The 13,802-nt window shown below is 38.3% G+C and overlaps 1 protein-coding gene across 3 annotated transcripts in view; it reads right to left on the bottom strand.

The window, feature by feature from the left end:
* Nucleotides 1–10,533, bottom strand: part of LOC133664731 (zinc finger protein 431-like) — a 129,424-nt gene extending 118,891 nt beyond the window's left edge. For all 3 annotated transcript variants that reach the window (XR_009828612.1, XM_062069592.1, XM_062069591.1), the window contains exons 1-2: nt 10,099–10,533; nt 6,572–6,826 (exon numbers count right to left, since the gene is read on the bottom strand). Coding sequence is in view for 2 of the 3 variants with exons in the window: in XM_062069592.1 (XP_061925576.1) it covers nt 6,572–6,826; nt 10,099–10,192 (349 nt within the window). In the remaining variant the exon portion in view is untranslated. The remainder of the gene's footprint in view (nt 1–6,571; nt 6,827–10,098) is intronic.
* Between the last annotated feature and the right edge of the window lie 3,269 nt (nt 10,534–13,802).

Genomic DNA, 13,802 nt, shown 5'->3' with positions numbered 1-13,802 from the left:
GAACTCACAACCTACCGATCTCAGGGCGGACACTCTATGGACGGGAGCTAGTAGCTAGGAGATAGCATAACAAACACCTAGGTGTTTTTATGCTGGATTAATTTGTGGAATATTAAATATAAGCCTGGTTGTGTTGTGGCTAATAGAGTATATACATATATATGTCTTGTGTTTATTTACTGTTGTAGTCATTCGCAGCTGAATATCAGGTCACCCCCGGCTCTCACAGCATCTTCCCTATCTGAATCCCTTCCACTCCCCACTAGTCCTTCACTTGCACTTTCTTCATCCACAAATCTTTCATCCTCGCTCAAATTAATGGGGAAATTGTCGCTTTCTCGGTCCGAATCGCTCTCACTTCTGGCTGCCATCACTGTAAACAATAGGGAACTTTGCGGAAATGTTCAACTAACTACGTCACGCTACTTCCGGTAGGGGCAAGGCTTTTTTTGTCAGATACCAAAAGTTGCAATCTTTATCGTCGTTGTTCTCTACTAAATCCTTTCAGCAAAAATATGGCAATATCGCGAAATGATCAAGCATGACACATAGAATAGATCTGCTATCCCTGTTTAAATAAAACACATTCATTTCAGTAGGCCTTTAATGTCAGTTCCTGCTGTATAAACTTGGAGAAAAGATTAGGTTGTATCTGTATTTCGTATTGTTGTCTCTGCTATGACGCCATCTTGTGGTCGAGTTCACTCACTGTGAGTGCTGTGGGTTGAAAGTGTATTTCCTGTTGCTTTGTGGTTTCTTCATTTATCTCACCACGAAACGTTTGTAAGTGTAACCAGGGATTTCCACTGGATGTGGAACGGCGGCGCTACGGCGACAGACCCGTTCCGTTTTTTGTTTTCAAGTCAATCTGTCAGTTTGCACCGCCCGGCTAAAATCTGCTCGTGTGGGACAGGAAGTCATGCATAAACACAAAATAAAAGATCCAATTTACTCTCAAAGTAGAATATTCTGTTTAAGGCGGATGGTATTCTACACTTTGAAAAGACCTAATGGACATGAAGTCAACTTGTCAAAAGGTTTTCAGACCTAATTTCACCTCCTTGACACAAATGGACGAAGACATGCTGATTCTAAAAAGGCCCAAAATTAAAGAATCATAACAGGCATATCCCGGGCAGCTATATGGGGGCCTGTACTACAGCGTTGTATTAAAATTACTAGTTCCATCTTCAACATGAAAGCGAGTGTCGCCAACACTATTGCACACAGGAAAACGTGTGGAGGAGAATTGAAAGTAGTCGAAACAAAGATTGTGAATGACTGACAAGAGGCTCACTTTGTTCATATAAATCTACTGTGGAATTAACATGCTCAGGTGCTGAGAGCGATGCACAGAGTGACACCTCTTAGTCCAATTTAAAATCCACAAACCAACAAGGAAACACATGGACATAGCAATTTAATGATGACAGCAAGAATTAAGTTATTAGGTTTATTTTAATTTACCGTATTTTTCGGACTATAAGGCACACTTAAAATCATTTCATTTTCTCAAAACTCGACAGTGCACCTTATAACCTGGTGCGCCTAATGTACGGAATATTTGTGGTTGTGCTTACCGACCTCGAAGCAATTTTATTTGGTACATGGTGTAATGATAAGTGTGACCAGTAGATGGCAGTCACACATAAGAGATACATGTAGACTTAGACTGCAATATGACACCAGTAAACAACACCTTAAATGTTCCATTGAATTGATTGATTGATTGATTGAGACTTTTATTAGTAGGTTGCACAGTGAAGTACATATTCCGTACAATTGACCACTAAATGGTAACACCCGAATAAGTTTTTCAACTTGTTTAAGTCGGGGTCCACTTAAATTGATTCATGATACAGATATATACTATCATATATACTATCATCATAATACAGTCATCACACAAGATAATGACAATGAATTATTTACATTATTTACAATCAGAGGTGTGGAGGGAGGGGGGGGGGGGAATAAGAACATTACACACGACACTCAAAAATCTGTCCAAATGTTTTAGTATATTTTTGAAGCCGTACCGCTTGATGGATCAGTCCATTACGGCTACCCTAGTCAGAGATACAAGTATAACTATGGTGTGTGTATAAGGACCACAACATGGCACCCATTAGCAGACATTATCTGGCGTTTTGTTTCACAATATTATGCAAAACCAACTTTTCTTACCTTCTGGTACCTGCTGATGTGTATTTGGGATCTGCATAAGTCCTGAAAATGTTCACACGTCCGCCACTGTAGTCCGTGCCAATACCATAGTCTATCTAAGCTTCTTTTTCTCGATCTTCTTGTTATGGGACATTCATCCTCTGCTGTTGCCATTTCTAATATAAAGTAGCGTAAAGTTCTAACTTATATCTTATAATGGTATCCTCAGAGTGGGAGGTAGAATAAACAGAAGGGCTGGACCAAGCAGTCCACTCAAGTCCGACAGCAAAGAAGACCAGCCCAGGATTGTGACAGTGATGAGGCAGAGGCAAATAGTGCTGGACTTTAAGAAACTCATGGATTATGGGCCGTACTGTAAAAACATTTCTAGATTCCAAAGGCTTCGTGAGAAGTGTTTTGGTTAAAACCAAGACCAACACGGTACAACGACCAATAGATAAGCTCTGCCTGCTAATGGAAGCAGCTTGATGGACTGAGGGGGGCTTCGGTTCTCCAGCCTCGATGACTCGAGGACCGCTTCAGATAGTCTGATATGACTATGGACTTTGATGAGACTTGACTAGTAACTCAAGTAACTTAATTAACTTTGAATTTGAAGAACATCATTAATTTGTGTTGTATTGTTCTATTATGGCTTCTTTGAATACCGTATTATTATTTATGTAATTGTTTTGCTGAAGCCCACAACTAGGGGCCGGGATGTTGGAGCCTATCTATATTATTTATTTATTAATTGTTTTGACAATGAAATCAAATAATGTCAATATTGATGTTGATGAATTATTGGATGTTTTAGATGAATTGTGATTGACTGATTGTTTTCAGCTGCTCACGCTCCTGATGGTGAGCCACTTCCTCCTCCTATAATGAAGAAGACAGGACAGCTGTGGTGCCCTTTTTGTGTGTCAATCATGTTGAAGGAGTGAGGAGTGGAACAGTTTATTTACCGCTAAATAAGTTATTTTGATTATTATGAAGTCAACCACGGAGAATATTTTTTGTTTGTGAAAATAAATTATGATGATTTGGAATCTCGACAAGTCAGCACGGTGGAACAGGGGTTAGTGAGTCTGCCTCACAATACGAAGGTCCTGAGTAGTCGTGAGTTCAATCCCGGCCTCGGGATCTTTCTGTGTGGAGTTTGCATGTTCTCCCCGTGACTGCGTGGGTTCCCTCCGGGTACTCCGGCTTCCTCCCACCTCCAAAGACATGCACCTGGGGATAGGTTGATTGGCAACACTAAATTGGCCCTAGTGTGTGAATGTGAGTGTGAATGTTGTCTGTCTATTTGTGTTGGCCCTGCGATGAGGTGGCGACTTGTCCAGGGTGTACCCCGCCTTCCGCCCGATTGTAGCTGAGATAGGCTCCAGCGCCCCCCGCGACCCCGAAGGGAATAAGCGGTAGTAAATGAATGGATGGATGGAATCTCGACATATCTCCGCGAGTGCTTATTAAGGAATTTAGTGAGTCAAATACCTCCTCCTCAGGACTACTTCGCTATCTTTATTTTTATTTTTTCGAACTTTTTTGAACGCAAGAGTAACATATATATTTGTAAACGCTCTGAAGTGGAAACGGGGTAGGATTAAATAAGCTTTGTGTCTTCCTACTGCTTTTCGGACATGATGTAAAGTGAATGATATGAAATTGTCTGATGTATTATGCTGTAAGTGTGTTCATGTTCCAAATAAACTAAAGAAGAAAAGAAAAGAAAGAAGTAAAGTCTGAATGTCATTAAAACAGTTAGCTCCATCTTTTGACACTTCTTCCACTCCCGTCCTTGCACGCTACACCGCTACAACAAAGATGATGGGGAGAAGACGCTGTCGAAGGTGAGCCATGTAAATAAGACTGCCCACAAAATGGCGCTTCCTGAAGTGACCGTCAGAAAGTGACTTGAAGATGATCTGTAAAACATCATCTATGCAACATTTTGACCGAAGATCCACCATTATACTGTATGTTATGTAGACCACAAGGAAGTGTTTTACATTTAGAAAAAAATAAATAATATGACCCCTTTAATGCGCTTTATAATCCGATGACTAGACCTGCTCATCGGCAGTGCGTTTTATAATCCGGTGCGCCCTATGGTCTGGAAAATACGGTACATAAAAATTCAACATTGTATTAAAATGAGTAGTTCCATCTCCAACATGAACATTAACACTACTGCACTCAGGAAAACGTGTGGAGGAGAATTGCAAGTAGCCGAAACAAAGATTGTGAATGAGTGACAAGAGGCTCACTTCGTTCATGTAAGTGTACTGTGGAATTAACATGCTCAGGAGCTGAGAGTGATGCAGAGTGAGACCTCTTAGTCCAGTTTAAAATCCAGAGACCAAGAAGGAAACACACTGACATAGCAATTTATTGATGAAGGCAATAATCAAAGTTATTAGGTTTATTTTCATTTATATCAGTCCCAGCCTACGATTGCACGAATATTTTAATGCCTCTGGACATCGTATTTAATGCTTTTTAATACCATTTAAGGCCTTAATTTAGGCAAAGTCCATTCAATGATTTTTAATGACCCACGGAAACCCTGTTAAAGCTCTTAAATTTAAACAAATACTGACCGATCCATACGAAAATCGACAGTAACAATACCAAGTATAACATCATTATAAGGTCGATACAGCGGTTTGATCGATATTTTGTATTATATATATTTTTTTATTGTTTACAAACTCAGTAAAAAGGAAGACTTTAAGGGCATAAACCAAATGCTTTAATTCAGAGCCATATTTAAATATTCAATTGATATTCTAACATTTTTGTCTGATTATGATTGCGAACAAAAATTGAATTGTTCAATTATCTAGAAACATTTTGATATCAGTATCCGCATTGGTATGACCGATACTGACCCTGGCTGTAACTACTTGGTACTGGATCGATACCTACATCTGTAGTATCAGCCAGAACTAAAGTATCAAACAACAAAACAAGTGCTTATTACATTTTAACAAAAGAGAAGAATAAGTGATTATTACATTATAACAGAAGTGTAGATAGAAACACGTTACATTAGAAAGTCCCTAAATAAAAATATTGTTAAAGGAATTATTGAGACATTTCTAGGATGTATTTATGATTTTTACGAGATTTCTAAGGCCGGCGTGGCTCAGTTGGAAGAGCGGCCGTGCCAGCAACTTGACGGTTCCAGGTTCTATCCTAGTCACTGCCGTTGTGTCCTTGGGCAAGGTACTTTACCCACCTGCTCCCAGTGCCACCCACACTGGTTTAAATGTAACTTAGATAATGGGTTTCACTATGTAAAGCGCTCTGAGGCACTAGAGAAAAGCGCTAAATAAATATACTTCACTTCACTTAAAAGGGAACCACACTTTTATTTATTTTGCCTATCAAGAACACACGTTTTTCTTTTTTATGCATTCTAAATAGTAAATACATGCGATCAAAAGTCTGCTTACAATAGAGGCTATTAGAGTCGCACTACAAAGAACTTAAAAAGCATCCAAACACCTCCATTATGGTCTTATGTACATGCAGTAGGTATATATGTCATTTAGTAACAGGCATATTTTTAAAAAGATGTAATATTTACGTATTTTTGCTCATTAGCGCAGTAATTTGAAAAACACATCACGTTTGCTTTTTTTTTTTTTAACATCACTGAATATTTCACACTGCAGACTTCCTGAGAGCCAACAAACATAATAAAACATCACTTACTGTACAAGATCTGCTGTCACTATGACGCAGACTGATAGAATCTTGTTATATTCCCGTTTAGATGAAGAATGATTCATAATCGTCGCACGGAATAGGGGGGTGAAGTCAAGCGTCTTTTTGTGTCTAAATTGGCTGTCAAAGGGTACCAACTTGTCAGAGTACGTCCTCATCTTTCTACTATCCAGGTGAAAGGCACGATTCATGATCTGGAATAATCTTTCACCAGCACCGAGGCGAGGTAGGAGCTCACCAGCCGGTGATGTCAACATAGACACACAAGCTATAAATAGTTTGTCTGTGTTAGCACTTATAATAACAATATCACTAATACTTGGTTGGTATTCAAGCCACGAAATGCAAATGGAGTATTATTGGTGCTTTTTGGATGGTTATAGAGGACCTCCCATTGGCTCCATTGCAAGTGGACTTTTATTTACATTTATGAGTTAGAATGTGATTAAAAAATGTATATCCATCGTCATGTCTTTTATAATGATTGTGAACGATAGTGCAGTTCTTCTCTAAATTCCAGTGATTAGATTTAAGACTTGAAGTCTATGAGCATGAAGTGATGAAGCCTACTTGGATGAGAAGACAAACGTCTTCTAAGACAAAGTGAACAGTCCAGTTGTGATGGATTGAATGCCCTGAGAATAAAATTATATGTGGATGTTGTGCTTACTTGGACTGTGATGAAGCTGTGAGGACTCAGGTGGTTTGTCTTCATGCTCTTCAGTCTTCACAGAGACAACAGTCAGCGGAAACTTGGTGACATCATCCTCCTCCTGCCCTAGAAGACACTCTCCCTCCTGACTGATCCACACTTCCTCCTCTTCCTTTTCAATGTGGGGTGACTGTGGATCCTCCTCTTCCTCTTTAATAGGGGGTGACTGTGGATCCTCCTCTTCCTCTTTAATGTGAGGGGGCTGCTGGACGTCTGTTGGGTAAATAAGTAAATAAGATAAAGAGAGAAGAGAAATAGTTTTGGACTGACACTGTTAACACAATGACATTATTTGTGTTCTTCCGTGTGTTGTGTTAAAAGTGTGTAGCAAAACAACCAATAAAAACACGGGAAATACCTCATTTTTTCCAAAAATTAATTCAAAAGTGGTACAGTGAGTACAAAAACAGACTTGGAAATTTGATGGGGGGGAATTTGAAAAGGTTTTATAAGTACGAGGCAGCATTGATTGAGGCATTCTTAACTTTACACTCACTGATGTAAAGTGTGTACATATTTTATTTTGTATATGGTCTATGACCCCTAAGATTTATCTGTAAACTTAACCACGATCTTGTAATGTGATAGTCATTACAATAACTTCAATATCATGGAAATAAAAAATCTTAATTCCAAAATCAATTAAAAAACATTCATTGTATGTTTTTGTCATCATGCAAAATACTTTTTTGTGGTCATGTTGTTGGCTGGGCCAAAAGGAACTTTTACCAAAACATGTTTTACTATGTGGTGTTTTTATGGAGTATCTCCATCAACAATTCCTCTTTAGGAATTGGAGACCATCTACGACACGCTGAAGGAAAGTCAGTCACCTTTATGTTCTTTTAATAAATCGAGTGTTGACTACTTTGGTTATTGAACATAAATGTTTACTTTCACTTATTGTTGCATGTAAGTCAGAATCAGGAAGTGAAATTATAACTTCAATTAAAATTGATTACAGTATAAAATGTATTTAGTGAGTGTGTGAGTTTTGTGTAAACATGTGGACACAGGTTTACATTTTTCCTCAAATCCTCAATGCTTTGTTTTTATTTAGAAATTGTCAGTGTGTGTGTGTCCATCTCTTCTTATTTTGGGGAAAAAAGTAAGAAGAGAAAGTTGAAGATAAATCGATTTTAAGGTACCGTATTTTCTGGACCATAGGGTGATCCGGATTATAAGGTGCACTGCTGATGAGCGGGAGTCTGGTCAGGTCTATTTTCATACAAAAGGCGCATTAAAGGGGTCTTTTCATTTTTTCTAAATCGCTTCAGGATGTGCCGTTCTGTGGGTGGTCTTATTTACGTGGCTCACCCTTGACAGCGTCTTCTCCCCGCCATCTTTGTTGTAGCGGTGTAGCGTGCAAGGACGGGTGTGGAAGAAGTGTCAAAAGATGGCGCTAACTGTTTTAACAACATTCAGACTTTAATCAAATGAATTGCAATCGTGTGCACAATATATATTATTGGTTAATTATATATATTTTTTTGTTGTTTTACTTTTGTAGCTGTATGTAGAAACTGCACTGCTGGAGTGGCAGCTGGTTGCATCAGCTCTGCTCTTTTAAAGGCCTACTGGAATGAATGTTTTTTATTTAAACGGGAATAGCAGATCCATTCTATGTGTCATACTTGATCATTTCGCGATATTGCCATATTTTTGCTGAAAGGATTTAGTATAGAACAACGACAATAAAGTTCGCAACTTTTGGTCGCTGATGAAAAAAAGCCTTGCCTGTACCGGAAATAGTGTGTCGTCACAAGAGGTAGGACTCCTCACAATTCCCTGTTGTTTACAATGGAGCGAGAGAGATTCGGACCGAGAAAGCGACGATTACCCCATTAATTTGAGCAAGGATGAAAGATTCGTGGATGAGGTACGTTAGAGTGAATGACTAGAGAGGCAGTGAAGGACGTATCTTTTTTCGCTCTGACCGTAACTTAGGTACAAGCTGGCTCATTGGATTCCACACTCTCTCCTTTTTCTATTGTGGATCACGGATTTGTATTTTAAACCACCTCGGATACTATATCCTCTTGAAAATGAGAGTCGAGCACGCGAAATGGACATTCACAGTGACTTTTATCTCCACGACAATACATCGTTGAAGCTCTTTAGCTACGGAGCTAACGTGATAGCATCAGGCTCCAATGCAGATAGAAACAAAATGTAAAAAAACCCTGACTGGAAGGATAGACAGAAGATCAACAATACTATTAAACCATGAACATGTAAATACACGGTTAATAATTTCCAGCTTGGTGAAGCTTAACAATGATGTTGCTAACGAGCCATTGAAGCTAACTTAGCTACGGAGCGGCGGCGGGCGTTGTAGCTTTCGACGACACCCCGGCCGCCATCAGAGTCGGCAAGAAACGTACGGGCAAGTGATCAAATGTTTGGAAGCCAAAGCTGTACTCACGGTAGCTCGTCTGCTATCCAGCTCAAACACAACACAACCTCCTGGTGTTGCTGTTGTCCGCCGCTAATACACCGATCGCACCTACAACTTCCTTATTTGCAGTCTCCATTGTCCATTAAACAAATTGCAAAAGATTCACCAACACAGATGTCCAGAATACTGTGGAATTGTTCGATGAAAACAGAGCAGTTTGTATGGTGACACATTGGGTCCGAATACTTCCTTTGACACCGTGACGTCACGCGCAAACGTCATCATACCGAGACGTTTTCAACCGGATATTTCCCGGGAAATTTAAAATTGCACTTTATAAGTTAACCCGGCCGTATTGGCATGTGTTGCAATGTTAAGATTTCATCATTGATATATAAACTATCAGACTGTGTGGTCGGTAGTAGTGGCTTTCAGTAGGCCTTTAATGTCTTTAATGTCCTTTGTGTTCAATGATGTTTCCATCTTACACACATGTTTATGTGTGCTATGTCTATGAGGGTTTTTCCCCCCTTGGCCTCACTTTGGGCCCGCTCCCAAAGGGCCCATGCTTAGACGGAATATTTTATTTTTATATTACTCACCTAGTTTGTTGTAAATAAAACATGTGGGCTTGTCTTACATAGAGATAGTGAATGATTCCAAAATTTTAAAAAGTGCAGTTCCCCTTAACATTAGAACATAGAACAAACATATATCATGTAACAAGAACATGAATGTGATGTGATTAAATCATCTTAATACTGCCCCGACGTCATGATTATGTTCAGGATTTCCCCTTTAAAGGGCAAAGTCCTCCCAGGTTATTTTGTCCTATTAACTATCTGTATAAAGTGATGAGACTAGAATTGAAGTTTAAGAATTTATTGTACAAATGGACTGGGATATGTAACTCATCTTTACGGGTAGTTAAATTCGACGGAACACGACAACCACGTGGTTGCAAGTACCAGACGGAACGCATCATCCTCACAAGACAACACAACTTCTTATACACAATATATTGAAGAAAAGTGTTAATAATGAAATACAAAGTTAGTATAGATGTGAGAGTAAGAAATAAACAAACCTGTTCTGTGTAACACAACTTGATGTTGTCGCTCCTTCTCCTCTTTTGTTGGACAAAGTTCCCCCTCGTACTCTGCCATCGTTCTTTCGCACATTTTCACACAATCACAACACTTTACACTCACATTACTTCCCTACTTAGCGATGTTTAAATAACGTCCGCGTCTCTTTGTTAGCAGCTAACAAGCTAAGCTAACTAGCCAGCTAAGCTAGCTGCAAGCTACCTTAAATGAAGCTAGCAAACAGGAGTGTCAAAGTGCGCTCAGACTAATGTATCCTGCTACAAACAATTATTAACCGTGTGTACTCTATTAAACAACATATATGTAAGAATACAGAAATATAATGCCCGCGTTTAGGCCTTCTCCGTCAGACGCCATCTTGCTTTATCACCCGATCGGTCCACGCAAGCACTAAGTCTTCTTCTTCTTCTTTGGTTTAATGGCGGTTGACAAGCAACCTTGTGGTGTGCATTACCGCCACCTACTGAAATGGAGTGTGGACCGAGGTGGATCCCTACTATATATTCTTTTATTTAACCCAGTGTTTTTAAAATATGTATATAATACTTTATAACCTATGTGTTCTGAGTGCAATACTAATATATCTTCCACTACTAACCTAATATTCTCTTTCGCTAACTTATTTCCCAGTATTTGCCTTTCTCAATTGTATTTCCTACAATGTATTAAAACATGTCCTACACTTTCTATCTGATGACAACAGTCACACAGTCCTGTATTATGTTTCCTATCAATGTCAATCAACTATTTAGATATGTATGTCCTAATCTCATTCTAGTAATAATGTCTTCTTCCTTCCTATTTCTATTCCTCCTCTCATTACACCTACTCTCCTCTGGACTTTGTAATACTCTCTACCTTTTCTCTCCTTATTCCAATTATCCTGCCACTTTTTATTGCGTTCTATCTTAATGATGTTCTTCACTTCTTCTTTACTGTGGTTCATCTCCATGTTTACTTCTGTTTTAGTGCTTGCTTGTTTTGTGTATCTATCTGCTAACTCATTGCCCACAACTCCTACATGAGCAGGTACCAGAGAAATGTTACCACACTTCCTGATTTATTTATTCTGTAGACTGCCTGAACTATTTCATCAACTAAATCTTGTCTTGTTTCTGATGCTATGTTTTTTATGCTCATCAATGCACTGCTGGAGTCCGAGCACACGACTGCTTTCCTTGCTTTATTTTCCTCTATCCAATGAACTGCCATATAAATTGCGACCAATTCCCCCGTAAAAACAGATAACTTATCATTGATTCTTTTATTTAATACTATGTTTCCTTGTGGGATAACAGCTGCAGCTCCTACTTTATTATTTATAGTTTTTGATGCATCTGTGTATATTATGATGTTGTCTAAAAACGTTTCCTCAATCCATTGTTCTACCTGGTAACTATTTAAATTGATATTCTTTAATAATTGAATTTTTACATTTGGGTTGTCATACATCCACGGTGGTATTGCAGGGATTGGTACTGTAGGCTAACTTTAATATTGTCAATTTGAGCTTTTTCCACATATGTCTCCTATTATCCATCCCAAACTAATAATTGTTTGCTTCTCTTTTTCTTGGCAGTTTAGTAACACTTGGTGAGTTGGATGTCCTTGCTTGGACCCTTTTAAGTTTGCCCAATAAACTGCTGACAGTTGATCTCTCCTCATGTCTAAAGCTTTTCTATTAATTTCTACTTGTAATGCTGCAACTGGGGTTGATTTAGTAGTTCCACAACATAACCTCAGTGCCTGTGATTGGATCCTGTCTATTTTCCCAAGTAATATTTTTGAAGCAGATCGATAAATGATGCATCCATAATCAATAACAGATGGAATTGAAGTGATATATATTGCTTTCAATGTCTGCCTATCAGCCCCCCAATCTTTACCCCTCAAAGCCCTCATTATATTTAACGCATTTTTACTTTTCTCCACTATTTTGCTGATGTGGGTTGACCAGTTAATATTTTTATCAAACCATATTCCCAAATATTTAAATATTTGTACCTCTTCTATATTTTCTCCATAGAGTTTAATTTGGAGCTTGTTTTGAACTTTCCTCTTTGTAAAATTTATGACTTTAGTCTTTCCAACAGAGAATCTTAAACCCCAAGCTGTTCCCCATTCTTGGAATTTATTTACCGCTTTTTGAATCTTCTTTTCTCTATGATGAGTATTTCTACCTCTCTTCCACATCACTCCATCATCACAAACAGTGCCACCCTCACTAACCCTTCCACTTCACTAAACACTTCATTTATCAATATTTAAAATAGTACTGGACTTATTATACTCCCTTGCAGGATACCGAAGTACATGTCAAACTACTTCCTTAACGTAAATGACCGCCATAACCACAACACCAGGGGAAGCTCCACTAACCACGTTAATCCCAGATTCTTATCTAACAAAGGTCTTAACTCATTCTCTTTCTATGCCACAACAATGTGGAATGCGCTCCCAACAGGTGTAAAAGAAAGGGCATCTCTATCCTCCTTCAAAACCACACTAAAAATACACCTCCAGGCAACTTCAACCCTAAACTAACACCCTCCCCGGATTGTTAATAATCAAATGTAAATAATCAAATGTAGATACTTTTTCTTATGCCTTCTGATCTCTCCCTCTCTCTCTCTCTCTCTCTCTTTCTCTCTCTCTCTATGTCCACTACTTGCTGTACATATCCTACCAAGTCAGACCTACACTGTTTCAATATCCATTTCTCTGTTCTCAATTGTTGATGACTGATGATAACAACCAAACCTACCCCCCCCCCCCCACCACCACCCCCACACACACACCCCGGATTGTAAATAATGTAAATAATTCAATGTATATACCCTGATGATTATCTTTTGTGATGACTGTATAATGATGATAGTATATATCTGATAGTATATATCTGTATCATGAATCAATTTAAGTGGACCCCGACTTAAACAAGTCGAAAAACTTATTCAGGTGTTTCCATTTACTGGTCAATTGTACGGAATATGTACTTCACTGTGCAAACTACTAATAAAAGTTTCAATCAATCAATCAGTCCCATTTTCCACTTCATATTCTCTACTATATTCGTTCTCTATTTTTACTAATAATGTTCTACTTGTTAAGAAGTCTTTTATCCATCTATACATTTTCCCTCTAATCCTGATTGTATTTAGTTTTATCAGCAAGCCCTGTTTCCACAACATATCATAAACTTTCTCTATGTCAAAAAATACTGCAATTATACTTTATTTATTTATTTGTCCCTTTCTAATTTCCTTTTCCAGCTGCACTGCTGCTCGTTTGTGTTTCTTGCTTTCCCAAATCCACTTTGGTAGTTTTTTATTAATTTTTTTGACTCTAAATAATATACTAGTCTTTCATTAATCATTTTTTCCATTACTTTGCCTAAATGTGAGGTCAATGCTATCGGCCTATAATTACCTGCCTCTTCCGGGTCTTTCCCTGGTTTGCATATTAGAATTATTACAGCTTCTTTCCACTCAGCTGCTCATTTTCCTTCTTCATATATCCTATTATATCATTTCAAGACCACTTCTTTGCCAATGTTACTTACGTTTTTGACCATCTGATAACTCACCTGCTCTTTTCCTGGTGTCATATTTTTAACCTGTATATATAAATATACCCAATATTTAAACTAATTGTTTCTTAAAAAAAATAAAATTGTTGACAT

This window comes from Entelurus aequoreus, linkage group LG14 (genome assembly GCF_033978785.1).
Source record: "Entelurus aequoreus isolate RoL-2023_Sb linkage group LG14, RoL_Eaeq_v1.1, whole genome shotgun sequence".
In the NCBI taxonomy this organism is placed as follows: Eukaryota; Metazoa; Chordata; class Actinopteri; order Syngnathiformes; family Syngnathidae; genus Entelurus; species Entelurus aequoreus.
The sequence above is the reverse complement of the archived record's forward strand: the minus strand, read 5'-3'. Positions and strand labels throughout refer to the sequence as shown.